At 44.6% G+C, this 19012-nt stretch overlaps 1 protein-coding gene across 1 annotated transcript in view; it reads left to right on the top strand.

Annotated features, from left to right (window-relative positions):
* Positions 1–5893, top strand: part of Lmnb1 (lamin B1) — a 39754-nt gene extending 33861 nt beyond the window's left edge. Inside the window, exons 9-11 of the mRNA XM_027400930.2 lie at positions 1805–1924; positions 3432–3542; positions 5457–5893. Coding sequence (XP_027256731.1) covers positions 1805–1924; positions 3432–3542; positions 5457–5498 — 273 coding nt within the window. The 3' untranslated portion in view covers positions 5499–5893. The remainder of the gene's footprint in view (positions 1–1804; positions 1925–3431; positions 3543–5456) is intronic.
* Positions 5894–19012: the final 13119 nt, after the last annotated feature.

Raw genomic sequence — 19012 nt, 5'->3', positions numbered from 1 at the left:
AGAGAAACCCTACTTCAAAAAATAAACACTCCCCCAAACAAAATAGAAACCCATTATCAATACAAAAATGAATTAAGTCTGTTAACTTTTGTCTAGGTTTCTGAGATGTGGGATGCACAGCGTATCTTTTACACTGAGGCACTTACATGTAAGCCTCATTGCCATGTTATTATTTACAGTAGATGGACTGTGTGATTCTGTGTAGTGAAAAGTATTGCAAAAAGTACCTCAGAGCCGGCTCAGGGCCTTGTGCATTTTTCAGTTTCATCTGTAAATGCCCCTTCAATTTGTAACATTCATGGGAGAACTCAATGGTTCCGTGGGCCTTTCTGTCCCAACTGGAGGGGTGACACAGTTTCTGTGGGTGCACAGATAGGCCCAGTCATCCCCTTGGGGGTGGTAAGTACTCCTGTAGGAGTGAAACCCCACAAAGCCTGATTTTTCTAATACAAGATAGCGATTTAAAGAGAGGAAGGGGTGTTTCTTATAGGGATTCATAGACTTCCCCCATAAGCTTGGATTTGTCATTTGCATTTTTGGTGACCAAATCTTTTATATTTAGCAACCAGTTACAAATTTTCTGTGTTCTGCCTGTTTCCATATTATTTATAAGATTAAGGCTGGTTATATCTGCCTGAGGACAGTGGGACCACAAATGTATAATGATTTGTCTAGGATTTATACCTAGGTTTTTTTTTTATTTTTTTTAAAGATTGTGTGTGTCTTTGTAGTGTATAAGATTGTGTACATCACATGCATGCATATACCCACAGGGGTCAACCCCTGACACTGGTGTCAGATATGGGAGGTGAGCAGCCCATGTGGTACTGGGAATTGAACCTGGGTTCTCTACAAGACTAGTGCACACTTAGCGCTGAGCTCTTCTCGCTAGCCCTCTACACTTGGGATTTCCGACTCCAGTGTTTTCCAGTCCACCTGTTTCCTGCCAAGAAATACTTGAAAAAAAAATGGCAGAATTTCCATGCTGATGAAGGGAATGCATTTGTTTTCTTTGGTTTATTTCATTAGCAATTATGTTTTCCCAGAACATTTCCTGCATTCTCTGTGGAGCATAATCTGAAATGCGCTGGGGCACTGTGACACTGTCTCCATCTGGGGATGAGCCACTGTCCCTGAGTATTTCAGGTAGACTGTTAGCTATGGAACAGCAACTGTTGTTGAGCTTGGAGGGGTTTTCACACATGTGTGCATGTATCTGTCTCTTGGAAGGGTGACCTATGAAACCCATAGAGCAGAGGTTCTCAACCCAACAATAGAAACCATTGGAAAACACATTTCTGATGGCCTTAGGAATTGAGACACGTCTCAATAGCAAAATTACAGTTATGAATTAGCAACAAAAGTAATTTTATGGTCAGGGGTCACTACAACATGAGGAACTCTTTGTATTAAAGGGTCACAGCTTTAGGAAGGTTTTGAACCACTGTCACAGAGCAATTGACTGTGAATAGTACATTGAGTGAGTATGCTCCTTTGTATTGGTTGTCGGTCAGCAGCGGCCCCACCTATTATAAGATACCATTTGTTGTTGCCCATTTTTGTTGAAGACAGTAAGAAAACTTGTTCTGGATCAGCTGTTTTGTGGAATGGCTAGGCCAGAGTGTGGCAGTTTTATTTTGGGGGCTCATGTGTCCATATATTAAGCTCTGAGCTGTGGTGACCACAGGTAGCTAGGCAGAGTTCACAGCCCATTAGAGGAAGAGTTTAAGTTTTAAGTTTCATCGTGCTGCTGAACTTGATGTGTCTGGGCTCTAGGTGTGCTCATGTTCTTTCTCTCCTCCAGATATGGGCTGCAAATGCTGGAGTCACAGCCAGTCCTCCAACTGACCTCATCTGGAAGAACCAGAACTCTTGGGGCACCGGTGAAGATGTGAAGGTTATACTGAAAAATTCTCAGGGAGAGGTATGGGCCATTCTACAGTGCCACTGTGGCATCCATTTCACCAGTCTGACTTCTTAGTAGAAACCCCATTGAAAAGTGAAACTACAGTTAGACCAAGGCTGCCAAGTAATTGATACTGAGTAAATGGAAACCGACACACGTTGATAGAGTGTTTGGGGGTGGGGTGGAGTTTGATTTATTAGCACAGACTTGAGGCTCCTCCAGTTGTCCTTGTCAGGTTCTGTCTCCACTATGAACTGGCTTTGGGATTTTGAGTAATTTCACCTGAATGTTCACATTTTTTCAAAACAGTTTCTGATATAGAATGTTTACATGGTAAATAAATGTTTATGCTGTTAACCTTGTAAATGCTTAGACTGTTAGCCTAGGAAATGTTTGTGTTGTCAACCTTACTACACTAGTTCTCTGGAGTGTCGAACACCTTTTTGGTATTTTCACTGTGTGAGCCTCAGGACTCTTGTCAAAGAACTGGAGCTACATTTGATGTTTCTTCTAAGGACTTCGTTCTGCATTCCAATGCTATCGCTGGGTTAAGACAGACTGATGCTTATGGGGTGATTGTGTTTGTAAAGACTGACTTCGAAGAACTGAAGCTCCTGCATGAGCCGCTAGCTTCCTCCACTGCTGCACTAATTCAAGTCCACACAAATCCTGTATTAGAGCCTTGTTTTGTTTACAAAATATGTCCTTGGAGATAACCTCACTTGAAGCTGTTTCTGGAACACTGTCCTTGTGACACTGTCTTTTGGGTTTGTTTTAACCCAGGGGGTCTGTTAATTCCACTGTGGAGTTTTCTTGAGTGATCTTTGGACTTGGGATTCTCAGAGCCCTCTCTAGGACACACTCATTTACTAGCTGCAGATCATCAAGTTAGCCTTATGCTTGAACGGCAGCGTTAGCCCAGCTCAGCATTCTCTCCAGCAGATTCACCTGCACTTGGTCCTCACTAGAGTGGAAACAGGTGATTTCTCTTGCACCTTTATGAATGGTCAGAGCCCTGTTTCCTACACTCAATGTTATGTTAGTAGTAATCAGTGCTACTCATCCTGCTTCCATTTCCTGATGGAATGGAAGGTGCTTTCTTTGTCTTCACATTGCTCCGGTGGTCCTGTTGCAACCAGGTTCCTAAGTTAGAGCACTTGACCCTCAGCTTCTTTTTATTCAGCATTTATTTCTTTGCTTGGAGCAAAGATCTTTAAGCAGAATTCATATTGAGTTTTATAGAGAATTCAATATGCCAGAGGACTTGCACAGAATTTTTAGTAACAGAATAGGATAAAAAGCATTAGAAACTGCTCAGCAGGTATTTCAAATTGGATCCCAGTAGCTCCCCTGCAGGAAAAATAGAAGGTCTACTAATTGCTGCTAATTACACGAAATTCACTAGCTAAAACTGCTGATGAAATGGCTTTAAAAATCCTTGCTATGGCAGTGGTGCTTCTTAAGCAAAGGGAAGGGGCTTTCTTTCCCATGGCGTCTGACTTGAAGTTTGCTATCTCACTTTCAGGAGGTTGCTCAGAGAAGTACAGTCTTTAAGACAACCATACCTGAAGAGGAGGAGGAGGAGGAGGAAGAGCCCATTGGAGTGGTTATTGAAGAGGAGCGCTTCCACCAGCAGGTATGACTTTGTTTTCATTTTCAGTAATAGAATTGCCTCAAAACCCATTGTGTGTCTTTCCTTGCTATTTGTGAGCAGTAGTAATCCACCCACTCACTGGGTGTGTGCTCAGCCAAGTAGTGCTCAAGGCAGTAAACTTGGACGTAATTCTTTCTCTCTGTCACCTTTACTTTTGTCCTTTGCTTTCTGGTGTAAATAATGTGCTGTGCCAGACATGTATGTTACCTATAAATGTATAGATTAGATCGTATGCCTTGAAGTTTATTTATTGGATTCCGAAAACTTTGTGCTCCTGAGAGCAGCATTCACTCGAAACAGAAAACAGAATCTAGAGCCATTGAGCTTCAGTGTGGAGCCGATTTCATTACTGTTATATAAAGTTGCCATTCATTAAGTAATTGCTGATGCTTGGGCTTTGTTAAAAAAAAAAAAAAAAAAAAAACTTCAAATAAACACCAAAAGCAGTTTTAACTAATTAAATTTGGAAAAAAATATATATTAATATAACTAATGAGCCTTTAACTTATATTCTCAAGCTGCTGAGTGTGACCATTAATTAGTCTTTTGTTGTCTCTTTATCTCTGTAATTGTAATCTAAGTTGGCCTTGTTTCTTAGTGTTCTGTTGCTGTGAAGAGACACCATGACCAAGGCAACTCTTAGGAAAGAAATCATTTAATTAGAAACTTACTTACAGTTTCGAAGTTTAAGTGTAACATCATGGTGTGGAGCATGGCAGCATGCAGGCTGCTGGAACAGTAGCTGAGAGCAAACATCCTGATCTGGAGAGGAGGGAGAGAGGGAGGGATGGAGGCTATTGAAATACACTTCCTCCAACCACACATACCTCCCAACCCTTCTAATCCTTTCAAATATCGCAAATCCCTGGTGAGGAAGCATTCAGTTATATTAGCCTGTGGGGGGCATTCTTACTCAAACCACGGTTTGCTTCTGTAGCCCTGCTCTCAGCAGACCTCACATGTGTAACCCAACCTGTGTAACTTCTGTGTGGGAGTTTATTTAATCTGGATGCCTTGTGTCATTTTGCTGGCATAGTTAAGGAAAGTCTGTTCTACTTGACTTTAATGAAAAACTAGCACAGGATCCATTTCCCACATCAGTGAAAATGTCACAGGGAGTAGAAGGAAGGTTAGCATTTGCGGACAAGTGATCTGCATGAGTCCTGCCAGGTCAGCTACTGAGGAGGTAGGCAAAATGTAGATTCATGAAGATTTATGCAGACTCAGAAAAGACAGAAGAGAGGAAAAAGTCCAAGGTGTTGGAGGTTTTGCGCTTGTGATCACAGATGATAGTAGAGTTCCAAAGAGGGGAAAGCGTCAAAAAAATCCACGAGAGGGAAAAGGATTGGAGCAACCAAGCACAGTGACAGTGATCCAATACCCTTGGGACTGATAACCTTCAGTTTTTAATTATTAGCAAGTCACAAGGAGTGAGTTTTTCTAGGCAAGTGACGCTGAACAATACTCCAACAAAACCTTTTTGTCTTATGTTATCTGCACATCTGTGCACCGCACCATGCAGTACCTGTGGAGGCCAGAAGAGGGCATAGGATCCCCTAGAACTGAAGTTATAGAGGGCATCCAACTCAGCTAGATAGGAGAATTACTTTAAAATTGCAGAGCTAAGTGAGAGATTCTTAATTGTTTACAGGCTTAGATCAGCTTTTTGGCTTTTTTTTGTTGTTTGTTTGTTTTTCTATTCTTAAAAACTCTGCTGCAGCTAGTATAGAAACTCAGTTGTGGGATTCGTTGAGGTAAGCCCTTAATGCTAAGAGTGAGGCATGACCAGGCCCTTTTAAGTAGGTAATACAGACCTTTAGTCTCTATTTGAGAGGGTTTGTGTTTAGAACATCACGATATTGTTAGTTCTCACTCTTCCTTCTGTTTCCCACTCAGGGAGCCCCAAGAGCGTCCAACAGAAGCTGTGCCATTATGTGAACTCGTCAAGACAGAAGCATGGTAACCCTGTATACAGTGCAGAGCCTTCTCAGAAGCACACGATATTTTTCTATTTCCTTTATGTGAATTTTTTAAGCTGCGAATCTGATGGCCTTAATTTCCTTTTTGACACTGAAAGTTTTGTAAAAGAAATCCTATCCATACACGTTGTTGCAAGATGTGAATTATTGACACTGAACTAACTGTACTGTTTGGAAAGGGGCCCTCAAGTTTTTGGCATTTTTTTTTTTTTATATGTGTGTATGTATTTTTTTTTTTTTAAGTTCTTTTAAGGAGGGGAGGGTAAGTATACCACTGCGTGTCCGGGCATAATTGGAAGATTGCTCTATCTAGTCGGGCAGTCTGCTCTTGTTCATTCTCTGCTATATATAAAACGGTGCTGTTCGGGCGGGGGGAAAGCAATTTTTTCAATATATTGAACTTTTGTATGGAATTTTTTTGTAATAAGTGATCAAGGTTACAAATTCTTTTTAAATAGAAAAGAGAAGAACATTTTTGTAAGAAGGCAATATTAATCCAGACATCATGTAAGCACTCTGGATGGAGGTTCCGCAAGTCTGTTGTATGTTCAGCCGTTTCTCTTAAATTCTTGATTCCTGAGGGACGGGGCAGGTGGGGTTAGGGTGGGGGAGGGGATTTTCTTCAAATGCTCTAGTTGTGTTTTTTAAGATAGTGTAACACGCTTACATTTCTTATGCAACATTAACGAATAAAAAGCTGTTTACTATTACTCTGTCGACTCTTTTTAACTCTTTAGATCAGCGGTTCTCAATCTGTGGGTCTGGACCCCTTTGGGGAGATTGTCCAATGACCATTTCAAGGGGGTTATATGTCAGATATTTACATTGTGATTCATAACAGTAGCAAAATTACAGTTATAAAGTAGCAATGAAATAATTGTATGGCTAGGGTCACAATAACCTGAGGAACCTGTATGTATTAAAGGGTCACTGAGGCATTAGGAAGGTTGAAAAGCAATGCTTCAGACAGACCTTGACAGGTTAGAAAGGTTTTAGTTTTGATTGGCTTGTGTGACTGGACTTTTCAATGATGTGTTCACAGTTGAGGAAGGTGATAGTTCAGACTCCTCGGTGCTCCGTTGTCAGTAGTAACGGAATGGTCGACTCACTTAGCATGGGCTTATCACCAATGGCTTTCAAATTTAACACAGAAGGTGTACATAGAGTCTGTTTTTACTCTCCTGTAACATAGAAAGGGGAAAGGATTCATTTAAGAACCCCCTGCTGGAAGAATAACTGAAGGACAGTGAATGGAGCCTGCCGGGGCAGGTGGCCCTTATCTGTGCTGATTGCTGGGGCATCACTGGTTGTGGACTTCAGGATTTCTGTCCTGTGATTGCTTTAGCAGAGTTGGTTCATCTTGGAGCAGAATGTCGGAACCCTCCCTAGAACACATGGATGATATTTCAGAAGCTAACCCAAAGCCAGTGTTTGCTCTCCTCTTAAAATATTCCTCCAGAAAGCTGTGTAAAGACTACCAGCGTTCACTTGAAAATAACTCACAAAGCCCCAAATTACTGTGTTCCACAGATTTACTGCATGCACCGCTGCTGTCGCAGACACAAGATAAATGCTGGGTCAGAAATTCTGTCTGCTGAAGCAGATGAAATGATAACTTCTCAGCACAGATTTATCTTCTGAATGGCTATACGGAAGACAGCCAAACGTGGTTGTGAAATATTTTGTCACAAGATGGGGTTCTTGTCATCATAGTATATCCCAGGTTCTTTACTGCCAGATTAATTATGCTATAAAAACCAACACTTTAGGTAGGCACTGAGGGAGAAAATGGTGGTTGTAACACAGGAGAATATTATGTGATCCTGTGAAATTATAATAAAGATCCAGGATTTAATTAACCAAAGTAGTTTGGAGCGTCTGGCCGTTTTCAGGGATCAGCTGCTGTGAGCCTGTGCTGTGGATTTTGGGGTGCTGGGGCGCTACACCTGCATCTCCATTGGTGGAGGCCAGGCAGAGGGCACACTCGAATATACTTTGAAATTATCTTTTTAAAAGAACAGGGTTTCTCTGGAGCTTTGGAGCCTATCCTGGCACTCGCTCTGGCGACCAGAGCTGTCCTCGAACTCACAGAGATCCGCCTGCCTCTCCCTCCCGAGTGCTGGGATTAAAGGCCAGCGCCACCAACGGCCGGTTGAAATTATCTTCTTATAACAGGTGGCAACTCGTTTTTCCCCCTGGGTTTGTCTTTCTTGCTGTTTTGACCTTCATGTCTAGCTTATTTTCATTCTTCTGACCCTCATCTTATGTTCTTATTTGTTGGAATGCATGTCACCGTTGTTCCCTGTCCCCCAGTCCAGTATTTGAAGATGGAGTATTGAACCTCTCCTTGCTTGCCTTTTAGATTTCTCTGTGCAGTGTTTAGTGAGTCCTTGGTGCTTGTCTCACTAATTCTACTCTTAGCCCTGTCCACCTTGGCATTTGTCCAAGCCATTGAGTTTGCCTTTGATTCTCTTCTAAAGGGGGAGGGAAGGGGAGGAGAGAAGGAGGGGCGAAGGGAGTGAGTGTAAGCTAGCGGACAACCTTGGGTATCATTCCCCTGGAGCTGCCAACCTTATTTTGAGATAGGATCTCTCCTTGAGACCGGGAATCCCCGAGGATCCTCCTATATTGAGTTCTTGGCATTGCTTATTTTTATGGTATAGGTACATTTGTTGACTTCCTAATAATAGATGGTTTGCCTCTTGGGGTTTTAGGATTGTGACCCCTCCACAGCAAGAGTGGCTGTTTTGTTAGAAGTCCTAGGATTTTGACAGTATTAGATCTTGTGCCATGCTACTGAACAAGCTTTAGCTAATTCTGTGTTACCAGTCTTAGAGTGGAAGGCAGGGCTTGCCCTTGCCTTTTAATTTATTGTCATATACATATGTGTGTAGATATGTGTGGGCTTACCAATACCATTTAATTTATTGTATATATGTGTATAGATATGTGTGGGCTTGCCTATACCATTTAATTTATTGTCATATACATGTGTATAGATACGTGTGTTCATTTTTAAGGAGTAATTATTCTAAGTCATGTATCTATTGACTTATGCATCATCTTAACTTACTATCATTATGTTAAAGAAGTTTATTTGAATGTTCCTTGGCCAACATGCATTTTAAAATGAGAAAGGATCTTACCCTGAACCTCTCTCATGAGGTAGCTTGCACTTCAGAAGGCTGTGTGGAGGAGAGTGTCTGGTCCTGAAGCAAGGGCTTGACATTTTTATGTATGGCAAAACCTAGGATTCTGACACTGGGGCCGTTGTGCTGACTGAAGCAGCAACAGTACTGACAGAAGTGTGATTTAGAATTCCTATTCTTCTGTTTGGCTGCCTTTCGAAAGGGGTAATCATCCAAACTGATGGGAATGGAAAACTTCTTAGGTAAAATAAGAAAGAAGCAAAATTTAGAGAAGTTGTATCACATTGCTGGAGGATTGACATTTCACTTTAATTGTTGTGTAGGGAAGGATATCTAATGCACAGGGAATGGTCTGGGGGTGGGAGCTGCTGGGCTGGGCTGCTTTGGAGGGGTCAGAGAATAGTACACAGAGAGGCATCAGCGCCAGTTTGCCCTGGAGACCTGCACAGGCCCGGGGTGTGAAATTGTCCCACTCCCTACCTCCTACTGCTCACTTCCACAATAGTGCTTTCTCTTTCACTTTCAACAGCTCAGTAAATCCTGTCCTTGGCTGACATTTCTTCAGAGCAAAGTGCACCTCTCAATTTCAGGAGACAGCTTGCCCAGTAGCTTAATGACTTTATAACAATAAAACACAGTCTCCCAGATTTATATGCAAGTGCCTTCTTCCACCAGGGCTTCCCTGACGGCCACTCTGTTCTTTTCCACTGGCTTTTTAGACTCACTGTGCTTCTGTGGGTTGCCACATGAGCTTGGGGTTGGCTCTTAAAGATTCCTCATTTGTATGCTCTTTTAAGCAAAATTGGTGTTGGTTTCTTTGACTTAAACCCTCACTAAGGAGACAGCTCAGTGGATAAAGGTGCTCACCTAAGCTGACTTCCTGAGTTCCTACCCACTGGGTGGAAAGAAAAACTGGCTCCCCCAAACTGTCCTGTGACCTCCACACACTTGCCTTGGTGCATGAGGGCACAAAAAATAAGAACAATTACAATAAGCCCACTCTCTGAAGCTCCACTTAATGACCTACTTGCTCAGCTCCCCAACCCCCTGCCAGCCTCCATGAGTCTGCTTTGGGGGAGACCTCACTGCAGTGTGACGGGGCAGGGATACCTGTGCCCATGTTTTGTTTTCCTCAGTCTTGTGACTCATCCACAGCAAATATTCTCAAACTCTCGGAGTTGGTTGGTTGGTTTTGCTTTGAGTTTGGATCTCTGTAACCCAGGGCACTGCAAACTCCCTTTCCTGCCTCCCTTTTCTGAGGTGTGGGGGTCATGACATGTACTCCACCCCCCAATTTAGGCATATCTGCCAATCCCCTTGTGGTCCTGGGACCTAAATCTGGCCTCAAGTCTTAGCCACTGAGTGTTGTGTATACACCGGAGGGGCAGCTAACTCCAGTTGGCTTTCTGGCTTAGTGGCTGGAAAGGCTCTCCAGATAACTGTTCATTACCCCATTCCCAAACAGAATGCCAGCTCCGGTTTTCTCCATCTGAGCCAGGGAGCCTCCTGGCTCAAGCTGCCTGTAACAGCACCAGGCTTTTTGACTTGGATCCTGCCATTCATATGTTCTGGCCCAGTTCCTGAGGCCATGACCCCGCCTTCATCATTTGGCTGCCTGTTTCCCCCATTCCCTTGTTCTAGAAGGGGGAGGGGAAGCAAAATTCCTGTGCATTTTCCCAGATGACAAGTCAGACCATTTCTCCTTAAGTTTTTGTTAAGAGATTGAATGCAGAGGTAGAGTGGGGTAGGGTGACAGACATGGGGCCCACAGTCCAGAATGCTCATTCTTCATTATAAAAGAAACAGTGGTCTGGGTTCTACCCCAGAAGCTACCATGGAGCTGACAGGAAAAGTGCCAGTACCAGGCCTGGAAGGGGCTTTTCTATGGAGAAAGAAAAATGCTGAGGGCACCAGGATGATCTTACCCCAGAATCCTGAGACAAACCTGAGGTGGAACTCTTGGGTTTATGCCTTGCAGCTGGGGGGAACACTTGGAGCACAGGCTCCTGATTCGTGGTTCTCACATGGGGTGGGAGACAGAAAAACCACCCAGAAGAGAGGATGGTGGGTAGGGCCACATTCATTGAATGTTAACTGTCATTGTCACTAAATGCTTCCTGACTCAAACCTATTCCTCATTAGCTAGTGGTACTCTTTTGCAGATAGGATTCTGAATGGGCCCAAAAGATGTCATTTACTCATTGTCCCCTCAGCACTCATTGAGGATTTGGCCTCAGGACTACCAGAGGGGAGGTTTCTTTGTGACCGGCTGCATCTGTCCTTGACAACTCTGCCTCTCCTGCTGTCCCAGGCAGTGGGCAGCAGATCGTTTACCCAGTTTTAGTTAGCTTACTGGTGAAACATGCGCCCATTGGCAAACGGGAATTGGAATGATTCCAGTGGCCACAATAACCCCCTATGCCTGTTTTGTCCAAACTTCATTAAAGCAGTGGCAAATACAGTGGGCACTGTTTAGAGCTGATTTAAAGGAAGCCTGGCAGATGGACTAAAGGGTGGAGAGGGGTTGGTTCTGTTTTCCCAGCCCCAGTTCTTGCTCAGGTCTGTGTTAGCGTTTTCCTTGTATGGATGCATATGTACCATCGGTGCCTGTGGAAGTTGAAAGATCTGGAAGTGGAGTTATAGATGGTTGTGGGCCTCGTGTGGGTGCTAGGAACCAAACCTGGGTCCTCCGGTCAGTCTCTCCAGACCCTCAGCTTTGTCTTTCACTCGTGTAGCAGACAGTCCCTCAAGACACGAACCACAGCCTGGAGGAATGATCTTTGCCAAGTTGGCTGTTTTGGGACACAGTCTTTGTTCAGGGAGGTAATTTGTGTTCGGCTGAAGTCTTCTATGGGAAGTGTTCACTGTTCATAAGCGACACGGAGGCTGGGGGCACACAGAAAGCAGTTGAAAGTAATTGGCTTGCGTGAAGTGACATGTTGACATTATTTGTGAATTGTTGACAGTGACCCGGTGTGGCTGCCAGTACCTCCCAGTTACTCTTGTGGGGTGGGGGTGACTGAATAATAGGGATGATTGGAACTGGTGATTCAGCTGTGATTGGAATAGAGGTAAAAGGAATTTTAACAACCGGATTGACCATTGTTTAGGACATACCAAATGTAGTCATGGTTATGTTCCAAATTTTCCCAGACTGGCCTCCACAGACAGGGTTCAAATAGAACAACGCTGGACCTGTCTCTCTGAATGGAAAACCCCTTGTAAGAATAGCAGTTAATGACACTAGTTGCTGTTAGTCAGTGGCATGGCATGATCCTGAAAAATCCATACTTTCTTATACCTGTTTTATTAGGTGTAAGTTTAGATTAAAAGTTCAGTCCAGTGTTGGGGGTAGAATTAAATTGGATAACATGAGAAGGTCATGGCAGTATAGCAGGTTGTAAGTACATAGGAATTTAAAACTGAGCTTAAGATTATTTTACCTAGAGAATTGGGGTGAGAGTATAGGAGACTTGGTATGGAATGGTGGGGTTCCTGTAAGCTGTAAGTGCACAGAGTGTCGGTCAGAATCAACATTTCCCCTTGAATTTGTCAGTGGTTCAGGGAAAGCCATTGAGAATGCCAGAAGCAACACAGTTTTTGTTTCACGAGTAAATCATAAGCACTGTCAGTCATTTACCAACTGCGCAACCTGAGACCCTGATAATAGTTTGAGAATCCTTCCCATACCCTGATGTATGTAAAACCCCAATTCCAGCAAAGAGCTGCCACTCATGCTGCAGACTGCGCTGGTCTCACAACCTTCGGGGGGGATTTGACTAGTAGGAAGCTGGTTTCAAGAAGACCGTTCTCAACTCTGAGGTTAGGTATCATGGCCACACAGCTCAGCCCTGCGTCTGTTTCCACTGTACTCCCCAGGTAGTCCTAGAGGTGAAACAGACATGTAACACTGGTTCTCAACTTGGAGGTCACGGCCCCCAGAACAACCCTTTCACAGGGGTTGCCTAAGACCATCTGAAACAGATACCACATTACGGTTCATAACAGTAGCTAAAGTAGAAGTAGCAACGAAATAATTTTATGGTGTAGGGTCACCACATCATGAACTGTGTTAAAGGTTTGCTGGAGTTAGGAAGGTTGAGACTGTTGTAGGGTGAAGGTCATACTGCAGAGCCTTGGAAGTGGAGCCCACAGAGGGTCCAGCCTGGCGTGGGCTTAAGGGTTCTCTGGGGTGTGGCTCTCTGCTCAGCAGATGACATCTGGATTAGAGTGTGGTGTTGCTGGATAGCTTGAAGTTTGGGGACATAAAGCTGCCTGAGGCTGGGCTTTGTGCGTTGCCTTCAAACAGACTGATGAGTGCCCATTGTGCCAACACTCAGGTGGGAATCTACTACAGCTACAGCCAAGTGGTATGTGTGTCTCTCACTTGTGGTTGAATATTCTGGGAGAGCCAGTGACTGTCCCCTTTAGGGAAGTGTAAATGTCAGTTTGTCATAGAATTACCCTCTTGTATTTACTGTTCAGGCATCCTCCTTGCAAAAAACACTTGCTTTGTTTCAAACTACCCGGCGGAGCTTCAGTGGCCCTGTTGGAATCCTCTGCTTTTCGGGTGGGAAGGATGCATTTATGAACACAGGCAGCCTTTGGGACAGGCTGTTCACATTGGTACCCTTACCATTGTCATTTAAAAATGAGGATGACAGTGACCAGTGTGTCCAAGCCTCAAGCAGGAAGTGGAGAATTTTGGAACAGGTTTGGCCAGCATTTCTGAGTTTCCCACTGAGACAGTGGGCACTAAGCGTCTTTTGGTTCCTGCCGGATAGACGGCAAACCTTGGAGCGCTTCAGGAGGGCACGCGCCTGCGCAATGCTGAGCCAGAGCTGTCCTTCTTGCTGGCCACTGCCGCTTCTATCCTGAACAAAGCTGGGTACTGCTCTGCTTGATCCACAGAAGTGAGATGACGGGAGCGCTCCTGTCCTTGATGAAAGCTGTAGTTTTATGTCAGTCTGTGATTTAAACAAATAATGGAAGGCTTTAGCTAGGACAGAGGAGTGATGTGCCAACAGACAGACAGCCTCAGGCATGTTAGAGCCACAGCTGCCCCATGGAGGGCTCTACTCTGCTCCTCGGGCTGCTGAGAAGTGACGAGGTATCTTTGGCAACTGTTTAAAAAAAATAGTTGGGAGGTTGGGAAACACTGAATTATGAAATAAAGGGAGGAGAGCCTTTTGTCATCCTTGGCACCAGGTCGCAAGCTACAGGAATGGGACCCGCCTCCGAACCCCCGCACTGCAGGCCTCCTGCTCCTAAGCAGTTTGTTTTTCCATGTGTGTTCCCACAGACTGTAGGAAAGGGCTGGTCTGGCTGAGGGACCAGATGATTACAATGGGGAACAAGCTAATGCCAGTGCTGCCTGGGGAAGTGAGGGAAGCCATGGCCTTGCAGGAGATTGCTGTTAGGGGACAGGATGGGACAGGCAAGGGATGAACACATGTGCTGCCTTTCATCACACAGCAGATTGTCCCTGTCAGGGTGCACTGCCAGGGGACCACAAGACAGATGGTCCTCAGCTCTGGTCCCCAGTGTGGGGGACATGGGCCTGCTTCATCTCTGACTTCTTGCTGGGTGACCTGCTCTTTGTCCTGCAGCCGGCCTGTTGCAGACACTTTTTTTTCCTGGAGTGATGCTAATGTGGCCCACTGGGAGCAGTCTTTGGGAGTAGACAGGAACGGCAGATCAAGTGAGGGGACTTTACAGGGCTTTGCTTTGAGATTGGCCTGTCCTGGGATTCTTGCATTGTTTTGTATCTTCACAGGTTTTCTGTTTGTACTTGTGCATGTGTGTGTGAGAGTACATGCAGACATGAGTGTGGCTGAGGTATTTTCCCAGTCAGAGTAACCTGAGTTTCCTTGGGTTTCCTTCTGTGATTGTTTTGTTTTTGAAACAGGGTCTCTACATAGCCCTGGCTCTCCTGGAACTCACAGAGATCCTCCACCTCTACCTCCTGAGTGCTAAGATTAAAGGCGTGTGCCACCATGCCCAGCTTCTCTGGATCTATTCACTTGGACCACTGAGGGCTCTTACTGACAAAACTTTGTCTTCATTTGGGTGGTAGAGGTCTATGCAATGTCCAGTTACCCACATTGGGATGGGTCCCAGAGGGCTCTATTTGCAGTGGCCTGTCTGCCACCAGACAGAGTGAGGTGGACATTCAACACTGCTGACCAGTCTGAAGCGGGGGCTGATCCACATCTGGGGACAGCCTTGTACACAATCCCCACACCTCCCCTACTGCCATACTGCAGCACTCAGCATGGCGAGCCTGCTAGCAGAGGGAATTTCTTTCCATGTAGCCTCAGGCACCACCTCCAACCTGTGCTGGCATGTGTCTGTGCCACCTGCCAGATGAAAGCAGTTCCAGGGGTTCTGGTACCTTGTCTACTCTATTTTTGGGGAGGAAAGGATGCCCATTTCACTACAGCTTTGTCTAGTAGTGGCAGCCTCATTAGAACCCTCTAATTTGAAGAAAGCACAGGTTTGGCTTTTTAGCCAGATGCTCAGAGGCCTGTTGGTCTTCTGTCCACGATCAATAAATAAACAATAAGCATTATGCTTGGGACCAAACTCAGGCTTCTTCTATGACATGAACGGATCTCAACAATGACTGTTCAGTATAGCACATGCTTACTTAGCTGACACCAAAATATTTTGCCTCTCTAAAAGGACCAATTTTAAACCTATTACCCATGGTTCACTCCATCATTAGTTCTTTAGCTCCCTGTGGAAGCAGCCAATTGCCTTAGAGCTCTTCTCCCTCATGCTCGCCCTAGACACCCCCCCTCCATGCACACCCACCATTGAGAAGCTAAGATGGCTGTGTTGCCAGCTCCAGAATGCCTTTGTGACTCTCGGGCAGCAGAACCCCTTGACTGCTAGTTTTATTGTTAAGCTGTTGCCTGCAGGACTGAGTCCCGGGCCCTCACATACTGCAGATGTACTGGATGACACAGCCTCCAGCTGCCTTCCATAGACTACCCATCTCTCTGTCTGACCAGGTCTGTCTGAGCTATCCGGGCCTCTAGCTGCTGTAAGACCTTGTGGTATCTTGTCATCCAGGCTGGGCCAACCCAACTTTCTCAACAGCTGAATTGGAAACATTCATGGGCCTTGCAGTTGCTAGGCAGGGACATCGTTCTCAGTGATGGAAAAAGCCCAGTGACATTTTGTATGTTAGCAAAGTTAATTGCAAAGTGCCACAGAGCTTGTCTGTACCTCCTGTTTTAAAGGGTATGGGAAAGAGTTACACTGTAAAAATATTGCAATCGGCCCTTCCTTGACAGCCTCGGTGGTACTGGCGACTTGGGTTTCCTGCACAGTCACCTTCACAGAAGCTGAAAATCACCACCACACATAACCATCCTAGCAGCAACAGCCGTTGAATTCCATCAGAGTAACACTACGTGGTAGTTGGGGGCAGCTGTGGGAAAGGGTTGTGTGGTCATTTTTGTATTGGACAGACACACTGTTGGGCTGTCCTACCAAGTACACTTAATTACCATTTGTACCAAATAGAATCACTCCCAAGAGCCAGGCAGCCAGTGGAAGCTACCCAGAATGGTAAGGTTTTAACATTCCAACACTGATATGTAGCAGCTGGGCCCCTTGCTGTGAAATCTAGCCCAGATGTCCACTCTGAAGCTGGAGAGGGGTTGAACTGAGCCAGGACACCAGTTCTAGGGTTACTAGTCTCTTTCCCAGGCAGCTTACAGCCCTAAGACGGAGGTTGTGTTGTTGCGGAAGGTATGCCTGCGCCTACTATTCTCCACTCCAGTCTCTGCTGGAAGGCCCAGTGTAGCAATGCATCTGAGGGAAAACAAACCAAGGAGGGTGGGAGGGTGAAGCTAGGGGTGGTCTGGCTTGAGCTCCCTTCCAGTGTAGTGCTTCCCCAAACCAATGCCACAGAAGAAAGTAGTGGCAGCCCCGTGCCACCAGGCAGTGGGGGAAGGGTGGGCTCGGATGCCTGCTTGCTGAGTAGATGCATACAATGTGTGCAGGCACACATGTGAGCCACGTAGGATTCCTCTTGTCAAGCCCTTCAATCTAAAAGGGCAAGCTGATTACAATCTATGGAGATGGGTCCGTGTGTAATTCCAGAGAATCTCCTTTTGTCTCTCATGTGTCCCCCACCCTCTATCACCCCCAGGGATGTAACTCCTCTCACCACCAGTCCATATTACTAGCCTGCTAGTCATGATCACTGAGAATTTAAGAACACAGGACAAGTGAGACATGGAGATAGTGGAATGCAGGCAGAACAGAACAGTAAAATTAATGTAAATTGGTAGAATTCTGATGGGGGAGGTCCTTCTGTGTATATGTTTGTCTTATTGGTTGATACATAAAGCAATGCTGGCCAATAGGGAAGCAAGTTAGACGGGATTAGGAGAGAAGGAGGATTCTGGGAAATGTAGGAAAGGGGAGAGCTGCCATGTGATCCCAGGAAGAGAGGATGCATAAGGCTGTCGTCCTCAGTAAGGTAAGTCCTTATAAAAATATATAGATTAGTAGTTATGGTTGATAATTAAGACTGAGCTAGCAAATAAGAAATCCTAGTCATTGGCCAGCACCAATGTAACTAATATAAGACTCTGTGTATTATTTGGGTGCCCTAAGCGGCGGCAGAACCCAGGCAGCTGGTGGAAAGAGTTATCGGTACAGATTTTACTAGCTCAGAGTTTTAGATTATATCTACCAGTGTGTTGTCTACAAGAGACTTAGAAGGTTAAGGGTATGTGTAGTGCTGAATAAAAGATGTCGAAATGGACAAGTGGGGTATTAATATATTTTGGTAAGAGGAACACTATATTAAGATGTGCTGATTAGCATCAACATCTTAAGTACACAAAATAAGACAACAGAGAAATAGACAACAGTAATTAGAAATTTATTCCCCCCGGGCATTGGTGGCACACACTTTTAGTCCTAACACTTGGGAAGTAGAGGCAGGCAGATCTCTGTGAATTCGAGGCCAGCTTGGTCTACAGAGCGAGTACCAGGATAGGCTCCAAAGCTACACAGAGAAACCCTGCCTTGGAAAAGAAAGAAAGGAAGAAAGAAAGAAAGAAAGAAAGAAAGAAAGAAAGAAAGAAAGAAAGAGAAAGAAAGAAAAAAGGATTTATTTCCTTCTCAGAAATAGGTCAAGCTCAAAGAAGCAAGATACAACTTACACAATAAGCTGTAGTTTCTACACACATGTAACAGTTGTTTAATGTGTGCATGTACGCACTTGTGCATGTGTAGTGTAGATGTAGTTATGTTTGCAACAATCAACCATGTGTTAACCCACCAAATTCCATGGTTTTAAAGAATACAGGTCACATTTGGTCCTAATAAGGAGACACAGAATAACCCTACCTCTCAAATCCCTGCTTACTGATGGAAGCCATAAACTCATTATTGAAAGGGCTCTTAGGCCAAAGAAGGAAATGAAAAAAATCAAAAGTACTTAGCACTAAAACTGAGAAATTTCAAAAATTATAGTAGTAAGATCATACTTAGAAAAAAAAAGTAAAAATAAAGGGTGAACTTGGAAGAAAACTTGTGAGTCTGTGCCATTCGTCCTCAGGCAATAGAGGGCTGAAACCAACTGATTTAAAGCAAGAAGGGCGGGGGCTGGAGAGATGGCTCAGAGGTTAAGAGCACCGATTGATCTTCCAGAGGTCCTGAGTTCAATTCCCAACAACCACATGGTGGCTCACAACCATCTGTTATGAGATCTGGTTCCTTCTTCAGGTGTTCAGATATACATGGAAGCAGAATGTTGTATACATAATAAATAATAAAATAAAATCTTTAAAAAAAACAAGAAGGGCAGGAATAGTGATTAATGTGATTAAGAGTGGGAGAGGGCAAAATAGTTAGTAGGAAGAGAAAATTTAGGAAGGACTGAGCTGGGCGGTGGTGGTGCACACCTTTAATCCCAGCACTCCAGAGGCAGAGGCAGGTGGATCTCTTGAGTACAAAGTCAGCCCAGTCTACAGAGTTCTAGGACAGCCAGGGCTACACAGAGAAACCCTGTCTTCTCGAAAAACAAACAAAAGAAACAACAACAAAAATCCACTAAATTTCTTCAAAAAGATTGCTGAAATCCATAGACGTGCAGGAGAAGCCAGGAGACATGGAGAGGAGACAGGAGGTGCATGATGGAGAGAGGTAACCACGTGATAGAACGTAGATTAATATAAATGGGTTAAGTTATAAGAGTTAGTTAGGAACAAGCTACAGGGCAATCTTTCATGATTAATAAGAAGTCTCCCTGTCATTATATTTGGGAGCTGGCTGGTTGGCCGGACAGAAAAAGACT

Source organism: Cricetulus griseus, chromosome 2, assembly GCF_003668045.3.
Source record: "Cricetulus griseus strain 17A/GY chromosome 2, alternate assembly CriGri-PICRH-1.0, whole genome shotgun sequence".
In the NCBI taxonomy this organism is placed as follows: Eukaryota; Metazoa; Chordata; class Mammalia; order Rodentia; family Cricetidae; genus Cricetulus; species Cricetulus griseus.
This window is presented reverse-complemented; position numbering and strand designations above follow the sequence as displayed.